Genomic DNA, 27,635 nt, shown 5'->3' on the forward strand with positions numbered 1-27,635 from the left:
GATGGATTATTGTTTTCTTTATGTAAAGGAAAGGTTTTTCCGAAACAAGTACTTCCAGTTTGCCGATGATGCATTTCTGTTTCCAGGTTTGCTTGCGGGGGAAAGAGGCAGACGGCCGCACTCATCGAAACGTGTGATAACGCTGATGCCACCCTTGGTGAATGATCAGGCAAGAATGCTGTAAGTTTTAATTTGATCATATTTCACACATCTGAGTATCGATATTAAGGTCTTTTTTCATTGTTTTGCCGACAGAAGTACTTTCGGTTTTGCTGATGAGGCATTTCCGTGTCCGGGTATGCTATCTCACATTATTGTGACTCAAACAAAGCGGCCTAAAATTAAAGAGCAAATGCTGGCAAGACTTTCAAGGATGATCCCATAGTTTTAGGATTATAGAGGTTCAGCTTGTTGAGATGGCAGTCGGTTGCACCACACCATTTAGTAGTGCTAATTACATCTGGCCCCCTATGCTCACAACATCTGGGGTTTCCAGCTACTCCGTGAAGCCACAAGGGAGATCCCATATGTCAAAACATACATAGGAAATAGAAAAACTGTAGCCTTAGTCAGAAAAGCAGTCTTTCCAGACGGTATCATTAAAAATTCATAAAAAGGTTGAATGCAAATGAGAATTGAACAGAGAAATGACTGCATCTTTATTAGAATCAAACTCTCTTGTCCCTTAAATCAATGCTGTAGCAGAAGCATATACGATAAGGAAACCAATGAGAAACACGATTTAATAACTAAAACCGAGACTCAAAGAAATGAACTAAATGAAAAACACCGTAATAAGCAGATGTCCTTCTTTGGACGTCTGCTTATTTATATCGCTATGGTGTGAGACTGAAGGACGGGTCAAAAGCCCTAATGCAGCTTGAGTTGAAAAGATGCAACTGGCACTAGCTAAGACGGAGGACAGGGACGAGGAAACTAACTGGGCGGAATGAGGATGCCTATGGACACGCTGCATCTGGGACCGTCACCCAAGGTAAACAATGTTCAGAAGCCATCTGGTTGAGACTGGGTGGGGGTGGGGTGGGTCAGGGGCGGTAGAGGGCAGTTGAGGAGTGTAGTGGGTGGAGGGAAGGGTTGCAATGAGCACAAGCATATGGAAAAGCAGATTTTTCCTCTCCCTGCAGCAATCAACGATGGCAAATGTCAGCATGCGCCATGTCCACGCTTGACTGTGCTGCACTATGCACCACCACCTGGCTCTTTTTGCACAGCCAACGAGTATGTGCAACAGCAACAGAATGAAGCCTATCCCCAGGGTGGAGAAAAGAAGCACCACTGTACTCTGACTCATCCACATGCACGCATGTACACCAACACCTCCTGCACTCCCTGCTCATTCTCACACAAGAGATAGCCAAAGAAACATGGGTACACCTTTAGAGAAAACTATATTAAAGGGGGGAAAAAGGCACAGTGTTCTTCGACCACTGAAATGTTGTTCTGAATAAAATTACTATAAAACTCCCAAAGACATACTCCAGTTTCCTGTAGAGACCTAATATATATATATATATATATATATATATATATATATATATATATATATATATATATATATATATATATATATATATATATATGTCTCAAATATTACAAATAATCAAAGTAAGCACAACTGAAAAAAATAAATTTGAAAGGGTATATATATGATTTATAATATTACGATCCACTCATTGGGCTAATCAGGTTTATGCTTCCATGTTTGCTTGCAGTGCAGCAGAGCAAAGGCAGCTCCCTTCATGCAGAGCAAGCAGTCATGAGGAAGGACGAGCAACACCAAATGTCTTATTAATTCACTAATTTGTTGACTACAGGGCATAAAAAACTTGCTTCTTTGCCATCTGAGGCCAGGGAAGCTCAGAAACATTTTACTTACACACACATACACATGCCAATATATTAAGAACACCTTGGTATGAAATATCTAAATTTCAATTAATATAAAATGAATGCCAATCAATGTCAATATGTTTGTTAAATTGTCGAAAAAGAAGAATGACTACAGAATTTCGGATGTATTTTAGATTAGACTTTCATCGATCATCTGGGACACTGTATGACAGTCAACATATAGACCAAAAAAAAAAATCAGCAACTGCACACTGGCCGGCTTATCTTGCATAGTGGAATTCAGACAGGACCACCCTTGACCTCCATGAAAGCACCAGCAAGCATTTTGCTGGCCACTGACTCGTCTAGACAAATTAAGTAGGGACAACTGCTTGGTGCAAATTTTATTTTCTACCTTCTGGTCCTGGAAGCATTTGTTCAAAGTCATCTGACTGTTCATCCATTCTCTAGATACAGTGATCCCTCACTTTTCGCGGTTAATTGGGGCCGGGACTCCCCAGCGCTAAGTGAAAACCATGTGAAGTGAACTCCCGCCCTAACTTCCCCTTGTTATGTAGACGAGGGCAAACAGCTCCATGTCGATCAAAAAACACTCAGGCTCTTGGGAGCAGGAAAATGGTTTCACCTTGCCGTTCGAAATCTCTTACCTAGATTTCTTTTGTAATAAATTTGAGATTTCATGTATAAACTGCGATTTTTAGTCATGTTTTCTACAGCATTCATTTTAATTGGACTTTGCCGCTGACATGACACGGCTCTCCGTGAGACCATGGCCACTAAAACTTACATTAACTGTATAAGGTTTAATAATTTAAGATGTAAGTAAATATGTGTACTATGGCAGATGGATGTCCAAAGAGAGGCCATTCACGGTTACCTCATCTGTCTGGCATGCAAGAAACCTTCATCGCACATCCATCAGCAACATATTTTTTTTTTTTTTAATGAAAAAAAAATCTGCGATGCACTGAGGGCGCGATAGGTGAAGCGTGATATATCACTGCACTGTGGATAAAGCAGGAACCTATCTGGTCACAAGTTTACCAATCCCTGGCAAGATCAGAAATGCTTCCCAAGACTGGTGTATGTAGGCCATTACTAGTCGTCCTATTTAGCCCAGACACTCTATAGATCAATTACCTCTTCCTCTCCATATATTTGTGTTTGTGTAAACATATATATATATATATATATATATATATATATATATATATATATATATATATATTATATATATATATATATGTGTGTGTGTGTGTGTGTGTGTGTGTATAACACGATGGACCCCCTTGCTACAACGTCCCTGACTTAAGTTATTTTCATGTTGCGACGTGGAATACTGAGTTTTTCCATTCCCTTTTCAGGTTTTGCAACTGTCATGAGCCTAGAAGCTTGGCTGTATTTGTGTTGTTTCGTCTCCATCGGCAGGCATTTTAAGGTGATTACACTTATTTTCTGTTGCCGTCCGGTTCGGTTCCGAATCGGTTAGCTATGGGTCCCAAGATTCCTAATGATGTTAAAGACAGAAGTAAGAAGATCATTTATATGGAAACGATGCTGGAGGTAACCCTTATTAGGGAATATGAGCATTACAAGCGGCACTCAAAGATAAATAAAGGTAAATACATCTTTTCTAGATTTTTTATTTGTGATGTAATATACATTTTATACATGTATATTATATATACGTAGCACTTACTATCCTGTTTTGGTACCAATTTTTATTATGTATGTACAATTTATATGTTTTACCTGGGGCTCTAAACACATGAACTATTTAACACATGGCCCCCTGTACACAGTTTTTTTTATTGGGCCTGGCAAAAGGTGCAGATCAGTGGCATTAGCAGACCCTCAAAACAGGACTGATTTTACATGTGGAGGTCATTTCAAGTTTATACAGCTTTTTGCAGTATTGTCAGGAGGCTAAGTAAAAAATAATTTAGTCCGATATCAGTAGATAGAATAGTACCTCCAATATGTTCATCGGACGCAAACTAACTTCCAGAATGTCATTTGAAATATTTTAATATATTTGAAATATATAAATATATAAATAATTGAAATACAGTGATCCCTCCTACTTCGTGGTCTCAGATATCGCGGTCTCAGTACTTCACGTTTTTTTCCAGGAAAAAGTAAAAATATTTCAAAATAGAGCGTTACAAAAAAAAAAAGTCACAAACTCTAACGCTATAAAATAATATTTAACCAGTTAAGAGGACCATAATCATATACAGTATAGTATATACAGGCCACAATCCCAAGAAATTCCAGCACAAAAGAGGAAAGAGGAAAAGAATATGATTGAAATCTATCAGTTTAGTGGTTCCAGGAAACCACTGTCAGAGCCATAATTCACAAATGGAGAAAAGTGGCATACACAAGACTGGTCAACCAACAGAGATTACTCAAAGAATGCAACGATGGTCACAAAAGAACCTAGAGAAATATCCAAAGAACTGCATGCCTTGTTGCCCTCAATTAAGGCCAGTGTTAACGATTCCTTTTAGAAAGACAATGGCCAAAAAATGGCATTCATCGGAGGGTTTCAAGGCAAAAACCACAGCTGCCATAAAAGAACACTAAGGCTCATCTGGTAATTGCCATAAAGCACTTGATGAACTTCAATACTATTAGAAAATCACCATGTGGATTGATGAGTCAGATATTTCACTTTTTGAAGGTGTACAGCCTGTTATATCTGGTGTAAAAATGGCACAGCATTTGATAAAAAGAACATGAAGCAAACAGTAAAGCATGGTGGTGTGGCACTGTGATGGTCTGGGGCTGCGCTGCTCTGTTAGGATCAGGACAGCTTCATTTAATTCACAAAAAAACCCAAAAATTAGCTGTTCACCAGACGATCCAGAATGAGTAAGTGATCCTAAAGAAGAAAGTTGGACAGAAAGTTTGTGTCGTCAAACTCAAGGGCTCTTGAATCATGCAACAAGTCAACGATCTGAAACAGACCAGCAAGTCCTTCTTAGAATGGCTCAAGAGAACAAAACTAATGATTAGTCTTATTTGGAGAAATTCCTCTACAGAAGTCTGAAAGACAAACACCAAATATCACAAACGTTTTATTTCAACTATCGCTGCCAAGGTTGAAACAACTAACTTTGAGGGTCAGGGGGCAATTATAACTCATCTTTTTTTTTTTTGTTGATGGGGGGGGTCATCATATAAAAAACACATTTTATACATCCTTGGATTGTGTCAGTGATATTAATATTGGTTTGATGAAATTAAACGTTTGTGAGTGACAAATATACAAACAGAAATCAGGAAGGGGGCAAATACTTATTCACAGCACTGTAGTACAATGAATATCACAAAATAAGAAGGGAATACACGATTATAGTATAGAAATGTTTTATGTCTATTCACATCCTTTTCATTTATTTCACAAAGACACCCCAGCTGCATTGTCGGACAGTCTTGCCCCAAGAGGTAAACCGTCTTTTTACTTGAGCCAACGACCTTCATAGTGAGTGAGCATAGTTAATCGACTTTTAGTCTTCAATGAGCTGTTGTAACAAATTATTGTGTATTCTGAAAGGCATCCATGGTAGGGCTCCTTTGTGATTTGGGAGCATGGGAGAAGCACAACAAAATCTCACTCTAAAAAACCTGGCCTTCAGACTGAAATGCAATTTTACAAGCTCCTCAATGGACAACAGCCTATTTTGTACAATAATAGCTGTCTATTTCTATAGCCATTTGGCCAACGGGTATGGGACAATTGTGTGGTAGGAAGGATGACAGGTAATTTATATAGAGTCAAAACAGTAGATAGGTGAATCCACCTCAGATAGATAGAGGTGGGTTAGCAAAGACCCACCGAAAGAATCAACAAACTTCATTTAACAATATGCAAGGTACTGCATGAATTGAAAGTACAACACATTGTTTCTGGTTACCTTTAAGGAATATGAATACACACACACACTCACGCACACACACACACACACACACACACACACACACACACACACACACACACACACATATATATATATATAAAAAGGGCTGGGCGATAATATCGATATGCTGCAATACGACATTCATTATTCATCCAAAATACTGCATATGGCTTTTCGTAACATTTCGTTTTTTATATCAATCCATTACGGAGTGGCTTTTCTATCATAGCGCGGTTTTCACTTATGGGGAGGGGGGGGGCGAGCACACACACTTCTGAGTGATGAAGAATCTATTTAAAAAGCTTGGAATAATTTTGATGTTTTGACTCTACTGGGATTCTCTACCTCTGTTACAGTCAAGCATAAACCAACCCTTAGCAGCAGCCTCAACTGAGAGTGGGACGTAATGACCACGCACAAGTTGGCAGCAGGGTGACCATTAAATTTCACTAAAAGCCTTTAGATGGTAAAGTTGCCCACATGTTTGTATGACAAAAGCCTCTGCTTTTTAATCACCCTAATATATTATTTACCACTGTGAAATGGCGTTGAATTTCTCACCTGATTCATAATATATACGGTGCTAGCTGTCAATTGAGACCCATTTCGAAAATTTGAATACATTCGATTTGAAAATGACAGAACGTGACATTTTGACTGCTATTTGATTCAAATCTGCTTGAAAGTAAATAATGTGCTTGGTTCTAAGTAGGCTACATTTTTTTCATTGCCCATTTGAAAAATGAGCTGGTTGCCTCCATTGTCCTATTTGTTCTGCAAAATGATTGTTCCTTGGTGCCTTAGACTGGAGCACACAAAATATGCACCCTTTAATAAAATAATCCATAAGACCAGTTTCATTATGTACTATCAAATACATATTATTCCAATCAGTTTTTTCAGAACCTGCACACGCTAAAGAGAAAAACTTCATTGCATCCAGTTTGAGAGTGAAAATGTAAACTGTTTGAAATGCCAGGCAAATGTGTAGAATACTTCACAAAATATTAGTGTTTGCTTGAAATGACTGTTCTTCTCAACATTATTTCTATGTAAGTACACAAGAGAGTTGGTGCACTGCAGCTGTGAACAGTGATCCACTTTCTTTTACTTGATCAGAACTGTGGCTCCCACAAGTGCTGCACACAGGCCCAGAGGTGGCAGGACAGACAGCAGAACAAGGGGCAAACGATAGAGTGGGAAAGACAATAGATAACAGAGCAGAGGCCAAAACCCTCACAGCTGCTCCCGTTCTTCAGGGAACCTAGCAGGAAAGTATCACTCAAGCGCCTAATTCCACTAATGTGTGCAGTCATGTGAGAAGCAGAAAGAGTGGGTGACTGTTATAGCATCAATTCTGGTCTCTGGTCACTTGCCCAGTCAACACCAAGTAATGAATGTACGAAACAAAAAAAGGGCAAAAATATACTTACAAACTAGCTGTCAATGTAACACATGCAAAGGAAATGCTTCAGTCAATCTGTTAATCAGAGGTGTGATCGCCAGAGGGAATTTTTTTAGGAAAAATTATGGATTTTTTACAACAACAAATTTATTTCTGGTAAAAATAAAATCTGAAAACTATTTTCTTTATGTCAAAAAAGTAATATCTTCAGGCACTTTTTATCCAAGTTTAAATTACACATAATTCAAAAGCGCTTTCATTGCTTAGCAAAATTATGTGAACTTCATGCCACTCATATTCAGTCTCAAATGCACCCACCTGGCAAGATGTGTTGTTTGAAAATGGAAAATCATGTGTGGCACGAATATTTTGTTCATTAATACTGGTGAGGGACCTCTGACCTAGTACTTAATTTTAATCACAGGATCACAGAAATGTGTCTCTTTTCCCGGGAAAGTAAGGCAGTTACTTTCTTCCACGTATAGTGAAAGTAGGAAACTTAGAAGCGGAACGTTAGGCGTCAGGTTGTGTTGCCCAGGCTCCTCTTGAAAAGAGGGAATGCACATCCTCCCTTCAGAGGAGAAGTGAGATTGAAATTGCATGGGTGTGTCTTCTTTGTCCTCTTCGCCACCTGTATTTTTCAGGTTAGTTTATTTTGATGCTTCGTCCAACTCGAAAGAGATAAGTTGCAATAAAAATGCACCTAAATAAAAATGCATTAAGTTATGAGTTTGTAGTCTGAAGTGGTTCAAGTTTAAGTTTGCTTGAGGCATTGGGGGAAGGGCAAGCTAAAACAGACCGGATGGTCATTATTAGATGAGTTGATTGACTACTTCTTTTGGCAGCATGATGAAAAATCAACAACTGTTAACTTATTTGGGTAAACAAATATTAATCTAAAGTCCATAGGATGAGATGAATGAATTGTGAATGTTTAGTTAAGTATTATTTGAAACGAGGAATTGTGACCATGAAAACCTGTCTGTGATGATGTGAACATGATTTATTTGGGAAAAGAAAGGATCACAAAAAGGAGAGGAGAATTGGGATTGACAATTGCATGGGTGTGTCTTCATTATCCTCTCCACCCACAGTATTTTTCAGGTGGGCTCATCTCAATTGTTACCCGGGATCCCAGGCAATTGGGACCTGTAACACATACACTTAAACTTTTGCTGAACAAATACACTGTGGCACGAAGAGGCACACATTGCTATCTGAGAACACGTCTATTCTTTCAGAGCCAAAAAGCGAATGAATCAATATTGCGCATCAAAAGTCAATTCAAACACGTCCCCCACCAACACTCTGTTGGGTGACCGCAACATACCCAGAAAGGCGCCTAAAATTAAAACTTTACAGGGATTTTCACTCGTCTGCTGCCACAAGTATAAAGCACATCCAAGTGAGGCAGGGGTAGGGGAGCGACACTCAGTACTGTCATGTAAAATTGAGGGTGTGAGGTTAAGAGGATGAACACGGCAAGGGACTCTAGCAGGCAGGCGCACTTCACATTGAGCTTAAGCAAAGAAACACACTTCCACGCCCACCCATATCAAGCATGAAACCTTTAGGAACTAATACAGGAACAAAGCGCTATCCTAAAGAAGTGGAAAAGCGATGCAAGTTGGAGCTCTTAGGTAGAAACTCACCAGGCTTGGCTGACCAAGCAACACTTCAACAGGAGCAGCGTCAAGATCCTTTTTCTGAGCCGAACACAACCTGAACAACAGCCATTACAGGCGGTCGACTCCACTTACTGCACCATCCAACGGCGCAGTTTGTCGTGTGACTTTAAGCGAATGGTGAAAATGCAGGCAATCGTGCAATGTCCCCTCACACCTATGGACTCTGAAATAATATCGGATGGCGTGCTGAAACGTGTAACCCAGGATGACAGGAGTGCTTGGGCTATGTCTACGGATGTTGTCAAGGAGGACCACTTTAAACCACAGAGTTGTTCGAGCCACAATGTGCGATGATGTTGTTAAGCAGCAGTTAACCAAGTAAAGTAGGTAAAAATCACCACAGGGCCACCAGGAACCATTGGTTATGGCACTGTGTCCATGGGCTAGAAAATCTATCAATGCCCAAACGCTCCATTGAAGCAAACTATTCTCTTGCAATTGCCAGTTTGGTGGTGTCGTGCAAGGGGAAGAATGGACAGGCCAATGGTGGGGTAAAATCCTCTACGCCTTGCCTGGCATCACTAGTAAAAAATGTGAGAGTTGCTCGAAATGGAAAATCTATCATTAACATCACCTGGACACAGTGTGGCTCAAATGAATTTTTTAGAAACAGCCTAGGCCAGTGGTCCCCAACCTTTTGATCACTGCGGCCCGGTCAACGCCTTAAATTTAGACTACGGGGGTCTGGCTATATTTAATGCTTATTAGTGTTTTTGTGAAGAATATTTGGGGGTTCATTTTTTTCAATGCATTTTTGCTATGGCAGTAGGTCAATCGTAGCATAATGCTTCGTTCACACCGAACGCAATACAGGCGTAAAGGTGTACAGTTTTGTATTGTAGTCAATGGAGTTTGCAAGTTGGCACGTCGGGCGACGCGATGGACGCTTAATGGAGCAACGCAAGGCACCATGCAACACCACGCGAAGCTGCGCAGCGCGAATTTTGCCTGTTGCATGAAGTCAAAATTTAGCAACTTTGGTCGCATGTTGTGTCGCGACAGCCTATCAACTTTGGGAACGTTCAATGTCTCCGAGAGTGGGCAGGAATTAATCATGCCAGCCGGTGTGCGGTCACCGGGAGCTATCCAACACAGCCACCTGAACATTCAATACAAAAAGGGAGCCAAGCAAGGGCACTCACCTAGCTTGTAGAATGACAGAAGGGAGAACTGGTGTATGCAGCGTTTGCTTCATTTTTTAACAGCTGTTGAACCGTAGTTACTGTGGCAAGATAATGATAGTGCAGCATTGACAGCTCAGTATTTAGCACGGAATCGGCCACTTGATTGCGAAGTTGAAACTTTTTTTTTTTATGGCAGACGAGTATTGCCGCAAAGCGAGGGACATGCAGTGTAAAAAAGAAGAATAAAAGGTGCTGTACGAGAAAATATTGGCTCTGCTATAAGCCAGAAAAGTGAAAGTTCTCAGCAATGCTCTTCTTTCCGGATTCACTGTAAAGTGAACAGCAAACTCACTCTCTCGTGTGACAAAAAGTGACTTCACAACAAAATGCCTGGCGTAGAGTGTAAATGACATGCTTTGTCGCGTTCAGTGTGCACGTAGCATAAAAACTTGTTTATATAGCTATATTCCTTCCTCTTCTGATCAAATCAGTAATTATCTTTCTTTAACTACCTGGAGACCCCAAAAGCCCTGCTCTTGTAAAGTGTATTAAAAGTCAGTAAATATGAGATTACTAATTAACGATTTTCAAAGAGAGTGGCTAATTATTGTGAATGCTTTCAAACATAGCAAATATTTTTGTGTTTTTTGTCAGTGTTCGTTCAAGTTGCAAAATGTTGCAATGATAAAGGCAGTTTTACTTTTCCCAAACTGCTTTCTTGTCTTATGAAAATGATCAAAAGAAACAAGCAGTTATGCTATCGCAAGCAGAGAATCCTTGCAAAGGTAGCGAAGGTTGGTGTTTGTTGAGGTTTCTTAAATGCTGCAGAAATGTTTGCAAACAGTTTTATTTGCAGACTGTTTTTCTTGTTGCAAGGAAGTTCTAGACATGTTCAAAATTTAATGGGAACCCAGTGATCCGATAATCGGGGCAAAACTGCTCTAAAACCTCGTAGAATATTATAAACTATGACGCCAATGCAAGAGACCACATGAACATGTTTCATTCAACACATGCAAACTCATTCCTGCGTAAACACTCTCCGCTCAGCGGACGACAATGCTGCTAAGCACCCATGTAACGTTAATCATGCCAGACAAAAAATGAAGGAACAAAAGAGCAGACGCTGTAAAGTGTGCCCATATATGAACTTCCACAATAAAGCAGTCAGCTGCAGTAGTCTCCTCAATGTGTGAGCGTATTTGTGTCAATTTACTTCGACCTCAAACTACAGTAGAACAATTTAGTGTGCAACCCTCCATTGCCCTACTGAAACTGTAAAGTAAGTGGGGATGTGTAGTGTCCTTCATGAAGGATTGAATGTGGAAATGCATTGTCAGCATTATAGACAGAGCAGCAGCTAAATGTTGCTAGTGACAGACGTGACCCCATAAACACTTGTCTGAAAAGTTAGCAAAAACAACATCGCTTCAAGAAAAACCACTGTGCACAGAATGCACACACTGTTATTGCAAGTAAGTTAAATTGATGACTACATACAGACAATCATAACCACAAGACAGATCAAAAAAACTGCAGTGAAGTCTTATGAGCCTTGCCGAAATAGTAGTACATGTAGATATTTTTCAAACTTTTTTTTGTGCCTAAATTGCAAAAACAATGACACAATGATGTACTATAAGAACCATTATGGTAATTATTGTTGTTCGTCAACTCTGAAAATCTGTTATGCATTATGATACAATCTGATAATACAAAAATATAGAAAGCTAAATGTTGGTAATACATAATCACTGTATTTGATTGTGAATATTGTTTTTTAAAAGTCCTTTAGACAAATTTAGAAAATTAGTGCCATATTTGAGTGGAATTGTTGAATAAATGCAACCGAGTAGCATTGACGACATTGCAACAAGGTTGTAATTATTGAGGTTCAGGACTTTGAGACAAAGTCTTACCTGATGTTGCCTTGACAGAGTGCTTCTGCAAAAAATCCAATGTCTGTGCCAAGGCTTTTTTGTTACAGTGAATGAAGAGCTCCTCATTACATTCGAAACACCTGTTAAAAAAGTGGTCAAACAGAAAAGGTACTGGTGGGGCAATTGTAAAATTCAAAATTTAATTCAAATACACTTAGTTTTCTCAAAATCAATTATTATCATTATCTAACAAAAGTATAAACAGACCTAACCTCCTAAAAGAAAGACATTACAAAAACAAAACATGAATGACAGATATTTTAAAAATCACAATTTGCATGTTTTGTCATGTTTCAAACAAATTTCTAATTGGAAGGTTTCTCACCAGGCTTTCCACGTGCTCAATCTTATGGTGATGCAATGCAATCCAGGATTGAATGCTTGGTGGTGTTTGACAGCATGTTCAATTCCTGAGTGGTTACAGCCCTGTAAAATTATGCATTGCATGGTCAGTGCTCTTGTTTGCCTAGGAGTCCCCGCGTCCCTGCATCTCTGACGCATGATTTATGGTGGGACGCATAATTTCAATTTAAGGTGCCCTAGGACGGAAATTTTTTATGTCGGGGCGTTGGTAAAAAATTGTATCACACGAGGCAAATGCAGCCTGCAAAGTGAGGGTGAAGAAGGCAAACCAATCAAACTTTTCCACCTGTCTAAACAAACAAAGTCGGCTGTCTGGGAGATTTTTGGCTTTCGAAAACCAGCAAGCGAGACTGAGGAAACTGAACAAGGCTATTAAGGGGGAAATAGACTATCATGAACATAAAATGACATAATTCAAAAGCCTTACTTTTTTAAAAAAGCTGATGGTGCGCCTTATAATTAGGTGCACCTTATATATCGATCAATATTGTGATTCGTAGATGGGGAATGAACTGATAAAGTAAGTTTTCCCTGTTTCTTTTGTGTGTTTACAGTTGAACAAGGTTGGTCATATTGACATTGAGTTATTATGCTATTGAGAGTTTAGAGTTATTATTTGAGTTATTGTTATTATTTTGAGTATTACTATATTGTGATTGAAAAAGTTTTAAAATACGTCATTAATTGAGGGTGCGCCTTATAATCCGGTGTATAAAGAAATAAAAACATCAGATTTGGGCACCAAACCTGCAGTGTGTATGTAGCAAGTGTAGAAATCGGCTTTACTGCTGATGTCTGATGTCACTGATGTCTCCAGTGTGTTTCTTAAAGAAGTCTTACTTGAAAACCACACTTGAGGCAAACTAAGATGTCGTGAGTTGCTGCTGGTTCACTGTTAATCATGGCTCTTTCTTTCAGGCAGTCAGAACACACCAACCACAAGCTTGACAATACAGATTTCTTCACCGAGCTCAAGTCCACAGCTTTTGTGACATGCTGGCAAGTCAACCCTGTTTAAGAAAAGTAAAAACAAAGTTTACAAAACAAAGAAAAAATGTTTACTCAAAATCATCTAGCACATCTACAGTAGTACAAAAGTTTTTTAAAAAACCGCATCATAGAAATGAAACTTTTTAGAACTTTTCAACATATTACAATTTTAATTACTCATCTTAAATGTTCCCAAAGTGTTATTTTCCTTCATTGATGCAAGGGGCGGCACGGTGGCAGACTGGTTAGCACGCCTGACTCACAGTTGATGGGTCCTAAGTTCATTACCAATTTGTCCTGGCCTTCCTGCGTGGAGTTTGCATGTTCTCCCCATGCTCGTGCGGGTCTTCTTCAGGCAATCCTGTCGGTCTCCGCCCACATTCCAAAAACATGCATGGTAGGTATATTGGACATTCCAAATTACCCCGAGGTGTCACTGTGAGCATGAATGGTTGTTTGTCTCTGTATGCCCTGCGACTGGCTGGCATACAGTATAGGGTGTCCCATGCCTACTGCCCGAAGATGACAGGGGTAGGCACCAGCAAGCCATCGACCCTTGAGAGGATAGGCGGCTATAGAAAATGAATGGATGAAGGATATAATGATTCTTTGCTTATTCTGGGCTCTCAGCACCCGCTCGAGCATGAAAATGGCTTTTGAGGGGTACGTTCACACTTCCTGAATACTTTCGTACCACCTCTACACCGAAATCTACTAGCTCTTTTCTTTTTTTATTGTATTCTATTTATTGTTCATTTAAATATTATTTATTATATTTGTTTATATTAATACCATGCATCTATCGAAGCAGCACTCCCAATTTTGTTCGACTCCTGTGTAGAACAACAATAAAGGCATGCCATTCTATTGTTATTCTGTGTTATTCTCATGCTATTCTCATGCCGGCCATTGAGTATATAGATATGTTCTCGTCTAATTGCGTCAGTTAAATCAACAGTAGCGACAGCATTAATCATCAGTAGATGCTTGGGGCAGTGACGTGAACGCTATTGCTCTTACAACGTCACACTGACTGTCTCACTCACGGTGTCTAAATACATTACCATTTAAGTGTAGTGTTTGTACAGCTAAAGGGAAAAACAGCTGACATGAAATTAAATGTGCCGATTGCAGGACAAAGAATTGTCATTGGTTTAAATGTGTGGTTTTTTTTAAATTAATTGTCAATACATTCCAACCGTTTAAAAAAAAAAGTGCGAATAATTATCAGTCAGTCACGGAGATGCGAATATGCTATTGGTCGATTAAGGTCACCCGGTCTCACTCACGGAGATGCTATTGGCCGGCGTTACACGTCAATCACAGAAATGCCGATATGCTATTGGCCGAACGCCTTTATCTAGTTTGATGGGACAGGATGGAAGTAAGGAGAGAAAATTAGTGAAAAACGGAATGTTGTGAAGACTTTGCAAACTTTATCTGTTAGACATAGCTTCTAAAATTACTAGCAGCGGTAAAGAAAGAAATAAGAGGATGATGTTTTAGTATCTGCGTGATTTGCACCCTGACTGAAAGAGTTACTGTAACACTGTAAGAGCAATAGCATTTCTATCGCCGTGTTGATTTAGAGCGTAGAGCTCTGTCCCCCTCTGCTTACACCCAGCTCAAGTCTCGTCGTTTTAAAGGTAAAAGCTATTAATCCATTGTAATTATTATGTAATGTAAGTGTACAGCAGATTATGTCACTCGATTTTAATATATGTATACAGTGTGTCGTTTTTACCTAAGGCTTCGGCGCGTGTTGCACGCATTCACGAATTAACATGGGTTTGGATTGCCCGCTATACGAGCAATTCTATACGAGAGCGTAGCCGCTGAACGGATTAAGTTCGTAACCCGGGGGCCCACTGTATATATATATATATATATATATATATATATATATATATATATATATATATATATATATATATATATATATATATATATATATATATTCTGTATACAAGATTAATCCGTTCCACGATTGGGATTGTGACACGAATTTGCCGTATGGCGGGCAATCCAAACCAATGTTAAGTAGCTAATGCATGTAAAACCCCAAAAATTGGTATCAAAATAGTATAAAAAAACATCACTAGCAATCTAGGGACTCTTGGATAACCAATTCAAGTTTGAATTAAGCACTATATGCATAATAAATATGATATTGAGAGCACACTCTCACGAGATCAAGTCTTTAAGCAACCACTTTGTGACCCTGTGCGCCGACCAATAGACCAGTATCTTAGGGCAGTGGTCCCCAACCCCCGGTCCGCGGACCGGTACCGGTCCGTGGATCAACTGGTACCGGGCCGCGTGGGCTGCACCCGAAATAATTTTTTGGAGATGATTTAGTTTAATGGTACGCGTAAACCGGGCGAACGAGTCGAACAAGTGGAGTGTTTTGTATTGTAGTCGATGGAGTTCACGTGACTGGGCGCGAATGCACGTCAGGTGACGCGATGGAGGCAAATGGCCGCGCGCGGTCACGAGAAGCAAAATGTCGCCTTTCGCGTAAAGTTATTTTTCGAGTCGCCACAGGCAATCAACTTCGGGAACATTCAGTGGCTCACGCAGGGGGCAGGAGATAATCATGGCGGCCGCTCTAAGGTCACTAGGAGCGATGCAACACGGCCAGCTGAGCTTTCAATACGAAACAGAGCCAAGCAAGAGCCCTCACCTGGCTTGTCGAAAGGCGGAAGCGAGAACTTGGGACAACTGGTATGTGCAACGTTTGCTTCACTTAACAGCTGTTGAACCGTAGTTACTGTGCTAAGCTAACGATAGCGCAGCATTGTCAGCACCATATTTAGCACGGTCTCGGCCACTTGATCGCGACATTGAAACTTTTATTTTTTGGCAGGCGAGTATTGCCGCAAAGAATAAAGGTGATGTCGGTGAAAATAATGGCTCTGTCACATCCCAGAAAAGTGAAAGTTCTCAGCAATGCTCGACTTCCCGGATCTACCGTAAAGTGCACAGCAAGCTCGCGGCACACCCCTCCCCTCCCCTCGTGCGATTTAAAAAAAAAAAGTGGACGAAAAGTACAACAGCGACAGAAAGCCCCCCACCACCACCAATACCCCCCCCCCCTCCGTAGTCTAAATTTAAGGCGTTGACCGGGCCACGGTGATCAAAAGATTGGGGACCACTGTCTTAGGGGGTCGACACGCTGACCAATAACAGATCAGCATTGTAGTAACGTGTTGCTGCGCAGGCAGTTTGACGTCAACAGAAAATAAGAGCAATTACCTAAAAACGTCTCATGAGGGAGGCAAAACAACAAACACAACCAATCCCACATGTCATGACCGTTGTTGTTCGTCGTAAAGCAGGATAAATGCCTTAAAGAGGGGACAAAAAACCTCAGTTTTCCACATCGTAACATGAAAAAAACGTAAGCTAAGGACGCCGTAACCCGGGGGTTCACTGTATTAAAAAAAAAAAAAAATATATATATATATATATATATATACAGTCAGCCCCCGGCTTACGAACACCCTGATTTGCGAACAATTCGCCTTACGTGCGTGGATCAGGGAGTTTTTTGTCCTCCGCTTACGAGCAAACCTCTCGCCTTACGAGCATTCCGACAAACCAGCCATTGAGTATGTAGAGATGTTCTCGCCTAACTGCGTCAACATATTCAGCAGTTGCGTCATCTACAATCATTAACAGATACTTGTGGCGGTAACGTGAACGCTATTGGTCTTACAACCTCACACTGACTGTCTCACTCACGGTGTCTAAATATATATTACCATTTAAGTGTAGTGTTTGTACAGCTAAAGGGAAAAAGAGCTGACATGAAATTAAATGTGCCGATTGCAGGACAAAGAATTGTCATTGGTTTAAATGTGTGTTTTTTTTTAATTAATTGTCAATACATTCCGTTTAAAAATAATGTGCGAATAATTATCAGTCAGTCAAGGAGACGCCAATATGCTATTGGTCGATTAAGGTCACCCAGTCTCACTCACGGAGATGCTATTGGCCGGCGTCACACGTCAATCACAGAAATGCCGATATGCTATTGGCCGAACGCCTTTATCTAGCTTGATGGGACAGGATGGAAGGAGGTAGAGAAAATGAGTGAAAAACGGAATGTTTTGAAGACTTTGCAAACTTTATCTGTTAGACATAGCTTCTAAAATTACTAGCAGCGGTAAAGGAAGAAATAAGAGGATGATGTTTTAGTATCTCCGTGATTTGCACCATGACTGAAAGCGTTACTGTAACACTGTAAGACCAATAGCCTATCTGCGTTGCCGTATTAACTCAAGACGTTAAACTCTGCTCCCTGTTACGGGTGGTATTACAGTGCTATTTAATGGTTGCTTGACAAAACTGCATGTCATGTTAGTCGGCGACCTCCCGACATGCTTTGGGACAGCACCATTGTCGCAATTCTGTGAGTTGAAACCAACAGTGAACTGACGTTCGAACAAGCTATAAGTGTGGTGCCTAGTTAATACAACACACACAACCTCCCCTCCGCCTCCACCCAGCTCAATTCACGTCGGGAAAAACAGCTGACATGAAATTAAGTGTGCCGATTGCAGGACAAAAAATCGTCACAGGTTTAAATGTGTTTTAATCAATAAGATGTCAATACATTCCAACCGTTTAAAAATTTATGTGCGAATAATTATCAGTCAGTCAAGGAGACGCCAATATGCTATTGGTCGATTAAGGTCACCCGGTCTCACTCACGGAGATGCTATTGGCCGGCGTCACACGTCAATCACAGAAGTGCCGATATGCTATTGGCCGAACGCCTTTATCTAGCTTGATGGCACAGCTGGTTGGGATGGAAGGAAGTAGAGAAAACCCTAACTGAAAAAGTTACTATGACACTGTAAGACCAATAGCATATCTGACTTACCGTATTGACTTCGAGCATTCATCTCTGCTCATCTCTGCTTATCTCAGCCCAAGTCACGTCTTTCCAAAGGTAAAAGTCATTATTCCTTTGTATTTGTTATTTAACGCAACTGTACAGTAGATTATGTCACTCAATATTAATATATGTATACAGCGTGATGATTTTACCTAAGGCTTCTGCACGCGTTGCACGCATTCACGAATTAACATGGGTTTGGATTGCCCGCTATACGAGTAATTCGAGATACGAGCGTAGCCGCTGAACGGATTAAGTTCGTAACCCGGGGGCCCACTGTGTGTATATATATATATATATATATATATATATATATATATATAAATACACATACATGCGTTTGTGTATGTGTATTTATTTTTAAAAATACTGTATATCAGTGATTCTTAACCTGGGTTCGATTGAACCCCGGTGAATCGGTCTCAGGAGTTTGGTGGAGCCTCCGCCGCAGAGGTCCACCCCTAAGTCTTAAAAAACATGTTTTATTTTCTACTAAAGAAAATAAAACGGTGAATGAGCATATGAAACTGGTGGGGTTCGGTGCCTCCAACAAGGTTAAAAAACACTGCTGTATATACAAAAAAAAAATGCGATAAGATGTTCTCCTCTAGTGACTTACCACTGACTTCATCAGACGATTCTTCATCGCGAGGTTTTCTGGGTTTATTTGTCCGCTTAGTCATGCTGGCGGTGGTCAAGGACAGGGGGTCCTTAAGACGCATCTGGAGCTCTGCAGGTTAAAACTTTGGCATTATGATACAAAATGACCAGTGTTCTTAATTGTTCTTTCCTCTTGCCATCAGGCCTGGATGATAATTATTATCAAGTATTTTTTTTAAAAAAGGACTTTTGTTTTCTCACAAGCTTCCATTGTTAGAAGTGCATTCCCACTGAAATCATGATTTTCAAGCAGAACGGAAGTGGAAAAGCAGTCAGTGTTTGTTGGCATATGCTATGACCGAAATTGGATTTTTGAGAAAAAGAAACACTGTGATTTACTATTAAAACCACAGTATTTAGAAAAAAAAAGTAGTTAGAAAAAAAAATGTGCACAACTCGTGAATGCCATACAACATGAAACAGTGCAAATTCTCTTCAGTTATTAAATGCATTTTTGCATTGAATGTTTTTTTTTTTTCATTTGGGGGCTTGTGCAATTTAAACCATTAGACCCAGAAGTGCCTAAACCTATTTCATTTACGTGCTTCATACAGAAAAATTGAAATATATAGTGGTTGAATTGAAATGCTTTGACTTTAATTAATTAAACAAACTGAAATAAAGCGAGCTAGTTTTTGATGGTGTTTTGGTGGTGTGTTATTTATTTATTTATTTTTTTTAAACAGTGTCATACCAGCTTTCTCGTAAAGAGGCAGGAGCATGAAAAGTCAAGATTTTGGAGCTTTTAACCGTGTTCCAATGTTGATTTCTCACCCTAAAGTTTAAAGCAGATTAAAAACGGCTTAAAGTGCTCTTCTGATGACAGGAGCAAGACAGGAGCAACATAATGAAATAAAATAAATTGTCATAGTGCAATTAATATGCACATATTACAGGGGGAAAAAATATAACGATATAGGCTGTTATATGAGCAGAACCAAAATCAAGACTGTCAAACTGTGGTAAGTGAAGTTTTTAGGACACTAATGTGGTGATCATTCGTGTTCATAAATTGAACCATGACGAAGAGCTGAAGGGGAAGGGGCCTACTCAGGTCACCCACTTGACCTCCAATTTTACTTTTTCAAAGTAGCGCTGCGTGCCGTGCCAAATGTCATTTTTAGTATATGTAGGCGGGCCGCTGACGAATTGATGGCGGACCACAAATGCGTCTCAAGGTGTAGTATAGACACCAGTGATTTATTCTATTTCCGAAGACTCTTCAATATTCAAGATTTAAGTCAAACTAATAGAAGAAATCTCCCTTGTTTTCCATGATAACGGTTGATATCGGGAAACTGTTCAAGTTAATTCTATTTGAATAATTCTTAGTAATAATCATGGAACATAAACTATCGGTTGCGATATTTAGCAGAGGTTGAATTAAATATAGGGCAACTGACATTCGGGTTCAACAGGTGCTAAATAGTGACACTTTATTTGTGGTCTTCTGTATTCTTTAGAAGGAAATGATAAGGTACTCACCTTTTATTTTTTATTTTATTTTTCGTACCAATGATTGCCAGTGTGTGCTAAAACACTCGCAGGCTAGCAAACAGGCTAGTTAGCCACAGGCTTTATCCCCTAACAATACAATTTACAAAACTGTTTACTACCAGTACGCTTGCAAACACGGATATTGCCAACTTAAGCCGAACACGTGGAATAACTTTTAAGACACATTTACTGTCACCATTGACTAAATATTGCAGTGTTTGGCAGCATCTACTAGCAATCCAAATAAACATATGACGCACTCGGAAGCAATATGACAATCTGTAAGATTGCATTCAGGACCATCAGAAAACTGGGTACTCACTGACACGCGAAAGGGTTTTTGTAGTAAGAGCGGAAAGGGTATAAGGTCACTCATTTATATAATTTTGTAATATTAAATAAAGTCTGCATTTAAATCCTTCAAAATTAACCCACGTTTACTGTCCACTAATTTACATTCTTACAGTCGTTACAAATCATTTTAAACCATTTGTAACATCCTCAACTTCAACAAGACGGAGGCTATGCCTTTTATGGTCCCCTGTGCGACCCTTACTATCATGGTCAACTGCGCATGCTCAGTAAGTGGTATCGCGCTCTTAACTGTAGTTGCGTTGTGTTCATAAGTTTTCGCAGAGGAATTTGTCTTACTAGAGAAACTACTAACTTATGGCTCTCCGAATGTGTTTGAGGTTTTCCCGTGCTGTCCTTCGACTATCGTGGGACACTGATGTCCTTCATAGTGTCTTTGTCTCGAGCAGTCGAATTACCCTGCCGGGACTTGTCAACACACGGCTTTACACAAGTGAGTTAAATTTAGTTTGTCAAAAATTCACTCTGTTCTGTACCAAATCTGTTTAATTAAAACCGAGAATTTCGTCTCACAAATGTCCAATACGTGGCAAGTTGTTTGGTTGTCCTTCAGCTCCAGACTTGTGGCTCGGTTGCCGCAGATTCGGGTCGGTGCCCCCGAGCACGGATGTGACTTACGAACAGTTGAAGAAGCTCTTGGTCGGTGGCAAGTCTGTCGTTATTGATGTCAGAGAGCCATGGGAGCTTCGAGAATACGGTTCCATCCCCGGCTCAATTAACGTCCCATGTAAGTGTGGTGTTCCGATTTATAGATTCGTTTCAGAGGCGTGCTTTTTTGCCACATATCTAAATTTAGCATGCTTTCATGTATCTCACCACCAATCTCAAAATGATGCAACTAACGTGGTTACACATGGCTAGCTGTAATGTCAGCCCCATCACTGGAGATCCAGTGATGCTTTTTTTTTTTTTTTAAATTTCATCTATGCATCAGTCCTTAGTAGGGTTGTACAAGCTTGTGGTGAATTTGCAAAGACAGCCTCCAAGGGTTGTCACACAGCTTGCTATCCAAACATGGACTCCCTCAACTGGCTATTTCAGCAAGCACACGCCACCCAGCAATGGAACAACACTTTTTAATCGACGCTTACAGCTTCGATGAGATGCAGCTGTCCGTACCTTGAAATGATCTTTGACTGTATTAGCACTTGAACGATGCTGGAGGCAACAACGGCAGTTTATGTAAGTTACTAGGTGGCGGGAAGTAGCATACAGGCCAAAGGCTGGCTGACTGTAGTAAAAATGAATGTACAGTATTTCTAAATTTCTGAAAACTATGAGTAATCACCATTAAAACTCACAGACACATTTACTATAGTTCAGTCTGTACAATATAAAATTGATCATCAGCACAAATTTGTTCACAAGCCCTCTTTGGGGGTCTCAATCTACCAATTGAAAATCACTGAGAATAACATTTGCATATTTGTGTTTTTGCAGTGGGCCAAGTGAACACCGCTCTACAGCTAGGTCCGGAAGAGTTCAATGAGAAGTATGGTGGTGCGATGCCCCAGAAGGTAGACCACATCGTGTTCACCTGCCTGGCAGGCATCAGAAGCAAGAGTGCACTTGACGTGGCTGCTGAACTGGGATACAAAGAGTAAGACTCAACTAACTTTCTACTCCTGTATTAAAAAAAAAAAAAAAAAAGGAACAAAAAGTATTTGAAGAGACTAATACGTTGAAGTTCCGACAAGCATTAAGCAAAATTTGACTTATTGATTTAAACTGTCACAGAAGTGACATACAGCAAACACGCATTATTAGTGCCTCGGCATTAGCAGATAACAAGTTTGGCAAATACTCTAGTTTTAAAAGTCACGGTTTTAAAAGCATTCAGTTAGTTTTGTTTTTTGTTTTTTTTTCCCCCTCTTATGTATGCCTCAACAGGCAATCGCTTTCTGTAGCTTTCCTTCCTCTGCTGTAGCAGTCACTCCCTTTGTCCATTTCCTGCTTTGTGGACTTTAATACCAATATCATTTGCTCCTGTGGCTATCTACTGCGGGTAATGTAGCTAACATGTTGTCAAATGCTACTTTCACTTTTCCTCGAGGTATGATGCGAGCCACCGAGCTGCTTGAGTGTGGCTCAACAAAGTGTCAACAAACAAATGCTGTATTATATGTTTTGTTAAAAAATAAAACCGTTTTTATGTAGAATGGCTATTTAGCAACAAAGATTTTAAAATGATTTATTTTAGAGCTATTATTACGATACCACAATACTGTGGTATGTTTGCCTAAGGTTACCCTGGGCTGTTAAGTCCCTCGACCGCCATTGTTATTGTTTTGGTCCGCATTGTCGCCAGTAATTTTAATCCGTTTCTAGTGGGGGTTGGACTCCGCCAAGGGCTTAGGGTTAGGGTTAGAATTTTTAGGCGCAGCCAAAGCTTTGTGGGGGTCTACTCTGGGGGCCCCAGCATTGAATCTTTTATTTGCGGATGATGTTGCTTCTTCAGGCTTCCAGCTCTCACTTGAGCGTTTCACAGCCGAGTGTGAAGCGGCTGGGATGAGGATCAGGACCTCCAAATCTGAGCTCATGGTCCTCAGTGGGAAAAGGGTGTAATGCCTTCTACGGATCAGGAATAAGCTCCAGCCCCAAGTGGAGGAGTTCAAGTATCATGGGGTGTCAAAATGGTAAATGGACTTTCACGTATATAGCGCTTTTCTATTTTAAAGCGCTTTACACTAACTCGTCATTTACCTATTGATGACGCAGCATCAGGAGCAACTCGGGGTTCAGTGTCTTGCTCAAGGACACTTAGACATGGTCTTGATGGTCGGGGGATCAAACCCACAGCCTTTCGGCTGGGAGACGACCACTCTACCACCGAGTGATGCCACCACGACATTCAGATGGGTGCACCGTCTGCTGAAATGCGGACTCTATACTGGTCTGTCGTGGTAAAGAGAGACCTGAGCCCAAAGGCGAAGCTCTCTATTTACCGGTTGATCTATGTTCCTGTCCTCACATATGGTCACGAGCTGTGTGTCGGCCCCGGGGACAATCCATGACACACTGGAGAGACTATGTCTCTCGGCTGGCCTGGGAACGCCTGGGAATTTTCCCGTAGGAGATGGACGAAGTGGCTGAGGAGAGGCAAGTCTGGGCTTCCCTGCTCAAGCCGCTACCCTTGCGACCCGACCGGATAAGGCGAAAGAATGGATGGGTTATCATACCGTCAGAATCTGAAATCGTCCCATGCCTATTAGCGACACACAATGCCAGATAGAATTTTTGTCAATTAGGCTTCTGTATTCTATGCTCACAGTTCCCATATTCAATCAGTTGTTCTTAAATACCAATACAATGTCACTACCTTCTTGAATAAAAAAAAAGGAAACATGCATGTATAACTTACCATTGTTCCTTATAGTTTACTCATTCTATCATTTATTTCAGTGTTCAACACTACCCAGGTGGATGGCAAGACTGGGCAAAAAATGAACATCAAAAATGAAGGCTGGGCAGAATCTCAAAATGTGTTTCATGGTTTTGCTATCGCTCTTATTACATATGTATTGTATTTGAATGTAACAAGAGTGTTTCAAAACAATTTTCCCATTCAACTTTGTTTTTTCATTATTACTTTTATTTTACCAGGTAATCCCAAAACATTATTGTTTGCCTTTAACCTTACAAATTACTACAGCAAGAATACTTGAAATATTTGTCACTTTGTTTGATCTATAATTTTTGTTGAGCTGTTTGCTATCCGTAACACTAAGGACTGCTAAGCATGATTACGTGTATGTTTATGTAATGTAAAGAAGATGCCAATGATTTCACATTATTCATACCCTAGACTTTCATTAATGCAAGGTATTTAAACAAAGTGTGCTATGCAATATTAAACAGAAGTGTTATTGAAGTGATTCTTGGCCATGGTCCTTTGAGCTGCAAGCGCCAGCAAGTGGGCAACAACATAATTTAAAGTTAGTTTCTGTTGTCAAGTAGATCCTCTGTTAAAATTCACCTTTCTGCTACTATTTGACAATGAGGCATCAGACTGTTATTTACAGTACCTGTATTTAAGTGTAATAGAATAAACAAAACAGCTAGAATAATAAGTATTTAATAAATAAAAATTGAAATCATGGTCAATGCTAAACTAAAAAGGCAAATTATTGCTCAGCTGCAGCCCCGACTTCATTAAATGTGACTGAAGCAAAGGCAGAACAGAGTCTTAGTGTGAGAAGTGTGGATTAACACTATCCCAAAAAAACATCTCAACCACTTTTCACCACATAGAAACCAAGCATCCAGTTAAGGATGTTGAATTTTTGAGAGAAAAGATATTTGGCAAAAGCTTCAGAAAAAATCCAACATGCCAATGACTATCAGCTCTCAAAGTACTTTGGTGTAAGAAAGCGTTCCCCTAGTGGAGAGGTTTGAGCGTTACCTTGAGGTGATTAGACAGACTAACATAACAAAAGTCAAAACAAAACATAATTTACTGTGTAAATGGTCCTCGAGCCACTCAGTTTAAGAAAAGCTGGGACCCAAGGTCGAAAAGATTAAGGATCCTTGTTTGATTCAATATTTTCAATAATTCTGAATGTCAAGGTGATTTAGGTATGTTGTCTTGTAAAATTCAACATTCCTTACAATATTAGCAAACCTCTGAATTCTTAAAGTTGATTTACAAAGAAGTACTTTGTCTTTTTAGTCCCTCTACACTACTGTTTATTTAACTGACTTTTTATTTAAAAACATATTGGAATTGGCTCGGGTGACACACATTGCAAACTGAGATGTGTGTGTTTGAGATTCTATGTTCACCACCACCATCCTTCCTTATCAGCAGACTTCTGTATCACCTGATTCAGTAAATGTTTGACCAAGGACCTTGTTTTCTGTGAACTTAACTGCTACAGCAAGTGGAAAGTCAATAAACAGAAAAATACCACTCACTGTTGTTCCATTTCATAGACATGTTTTGGCATCGTACTCTGAAAAGCCATTTTTACTGCGATATCTAGAGAACTCTCTCACCTGTAGCCATCGAATTTACTACAGTGTGTATCTTTTACCAATAACCTTCAGACACGATACATAAAGCTTGTAGCTCAAATATCATCTAACGGTGGTATGGTAGGTGCTTAAACTTCTAATAACCTCTGGATGTGAAATGTAAGGCTTGTAGCTCGAATATCATCTATCAGTTGGTATGGTAGGTATTTAAACCTTTAAAAAACCCTCAATATGGAATTAAGGCTTGTAGCTCAAATATCATCTAGCATGATATGGTAGGTACTCAAACCTTCCCCCAAATTTGACGTGTTGAAATTAAAGAGCAAATATGAAGAGTGGATGCACACTTGGTTTGGCAGATAAAAGACTACCATTTCTGCCTTCTATCGCTGGTGCCAGTTTAAAGATTGGCCAAAATATGATTTATCTTTGATGATTAGTTTCACACATATTGATGCTTAGAAATTGAAACAAACAAAGCTTCGCCCAACATCAGAGCTATTTCAAGAAAAAAACCTTGACAGCAGGTATCAGGTACCTTACTTTTTTGAAAGATCGATTTCTTAAATCATTAAATGTGTGTGTTTGTTTGACAGTCCCAAATTTTGGGACCATTTTGATTACGTACCATAGTACTGGTTAGTTATACCTAAGCTACCCCCCTGACATTCCACGTCCGGAGGCTATTAGTTACAAATATACACAGTAGAAAATTTGAAGGCTTAAGGTGAGTCACTTTCCCAGTTATTGCTGTTTAAAAATGGCAATAGATTTCTCAAGTTTTTTGGCATCATACTCGGGTGCCAAAACATGATAAATCTATTCATAGTAGAGACCTAATACAGTACTTGGGTTTTTTAACAATTTTTTTTTACAGGAAATTCTGAGATGCTCAGGTGGGAAGCACTTGATGAACTGAAACAATGACCCAGAATCATTTGAGTTTAAAATTAAAAGATAAATAAGAGTTAAAATTTCAGGTTTTATTTCTTTGTATAAGAGTTCAATCTTAGCTTGTGTCCATTTTCAATGTGGAAAAACGTGGTTAAATGTGTTTTTTTTTTTTTTTTTTTTACCAGATGTGCCTTGATTACATTGATCACGATTACATTGCTCATCACCAATAGATACTGCTGACTAAGTAATGCAGAGATATTTTTTACTGTATAAGAATAAATAATCAGGGGGGTCCACATTTAGTATTTATGAAGCAGTGGTGTAGTAGTCCCTTGAGAAGTGGGTATACAATCCTGCAAAGTTCACCCTTTTTTTAAGTAATAAAGAAAAAAGGACAGTTTTAGAACCAGTGACATATAAAACAACTGTAACCCCAGTAAAATATAAATAGAACAAAAAGGGAAAAGAAAAACAAACTGAAGTGAGCCTCAACAACTAGCACAACTAACATTGTGGAACAAGTCAACCAATCTATATACATATATATTTTTATAAATATATACTGCATGTTGATAGGACTTTAAATTCTCGGTACATTCGAGTGGCGAGCTATCCGTGACCCTCGATCTCTGCCTGGGAAGCAAGTGATTGCCAGCGTCATTCTGTTTTGCCTCAACCACGGCGGCGGCAGGTACTGTTGCCCTGCCTCTTCCTGGAATACATGAACTGTGTGTGCAACCCCCTGCATCATATACATGAACTATTAGGAGAAGAATATTTTGTTTGTAACCAATGTTGTTTTGTTTGAATGTTGTCCTGATTTGTTACTGATTTTGGTGATTTGTTATCATTGGTACATGAACCTTAAAAGGGTGCTCTACTCATTTTCAAAATATAGTGTAATCGTATAGCCATTAGCATATTGCCCAAAAATACATAAATGACTGATTAAAACAGATAAAATAGGACTAAAATAGATCTCTTATCTATATATTGTTTGTTCGCTGTGTACAGTGTCTTTTGG

General features: G+C 39.6%; 2 protein-coding genes across 7 annotated transcripts in view; one reads left to right on the plus strand and one right to left on the minus strand.

Moving 5' to 3' along the window:
- Positions 1-20,880, minus strand: part of usp45 (ubiquitin specific peptidase 45) — a 40,504-nt gene extending 19,624 nt beyond the window's left edge. For 2 of the 5 annotated variants that reach the window (XM_088409914.1, XM_088409913.1), the window contains exons 1-5: positions 20,357-20,878; positions 18,831-18,941; positions 13,159-13,328; positions 12,281-12,381; positions 11,935-12,035 (exon numbers count right to left, since the gene is read on the minus strand). In XM_088409914.1, coding sequence (XP_088266040.1) covers positions 11,935-12,035; positions 12,281-12,381; positions 13,159-13,328; positions 18,831-18,933 — 475 coding nt within the window. In that variant the 5' untranslated portion in view covers positions 18,934-18,941; positions 20,357-20,878. Of the gene's footprint in view, positions 1-11,934; positions 12,036-12,280; positions 12,382-13,158; positions 13,329-13,596; positions 14,626-18,830; positions 18,942-20,356 lie in introns of those variants that run through there. The other 3 variants (XM_088409915.1, XM_088409917.1, XM_088409916.1) reach the window with 3 other exon arrangements.
- tstd3 (thiosulfate sulfurtransferase like domain containing 3) lies at positions 20,021-25,649 on the plus strand. 2 transcript variants are annotated; one of them, XM_088409918.1, is made up of 5 exons: positions 20,021-20,049; positions 21,061-21,173; positions 21,294-21,467; positions 22,181-22,340; positions 24,143-25,649. In XM_088409918.1, the coding sequence occupies exons 1-5, from the start codon at positions 20,024-20,026 to the stop codon at positions 24,198-24,200; spliced, it is 531 nt and encodes a 176-aa protein (XP_088266044.1). In that variant the 5' UTR covers positions 20,021-20,023; the 3' UTR covers positions 24,201-25,649. The 2 variants fall into 2 exon arrangements, with proteins under 2 accessions (XP_088266044.1, XP_088266046.1); XM_088409920.1 differs by lacking the exon at positions 20,021-20,049 and adding an exon at positions 20,286-20,949 and having other exon boundaries at positions 21,275-21,467.
- The last annotated feature ends 1,986 nt before the right edge of the window (positions 25,650-27,635 follow it).

This window comes from Hippichthys cyanospilos, chromosome 3 (genome assembly GCF_059441005.1).
Source record: "Hippichthys cyanospilos isolate Australia breed blue-spotted pipefish chromosome 3, RoL_Hcya_1.0, whole genome shotgun sequence".
NCBI classification, from domain to species: Eukaryota; Metazoa; Chordata; class Actinopteri; order Syngnathiformes; family Syngnathidae; genus Hippichthys; species Hippichthys cyanospilos.

Coding starts and splice junctions, on each gene's coding strand:
- tstd3 (XM_088409918.1), top strand. CDS start 20,024: ATGGCGGACCACAAATGCGTCTCAAG. Junction 20,050..21,060: donor GACCACAAATGCGTCTCAAG/GTGTAGTATAGA, acceptor AATGTGTTTGAG/GTTTTCCCGTGCTGTCCTTC. Junction 21,174..21,293: donor CAACACACGGCTTTACACAA/GTGAGTTAAATT, acceptor GTTGTCCTTCAG/CTCCAGACTTGTGGCTCGGT.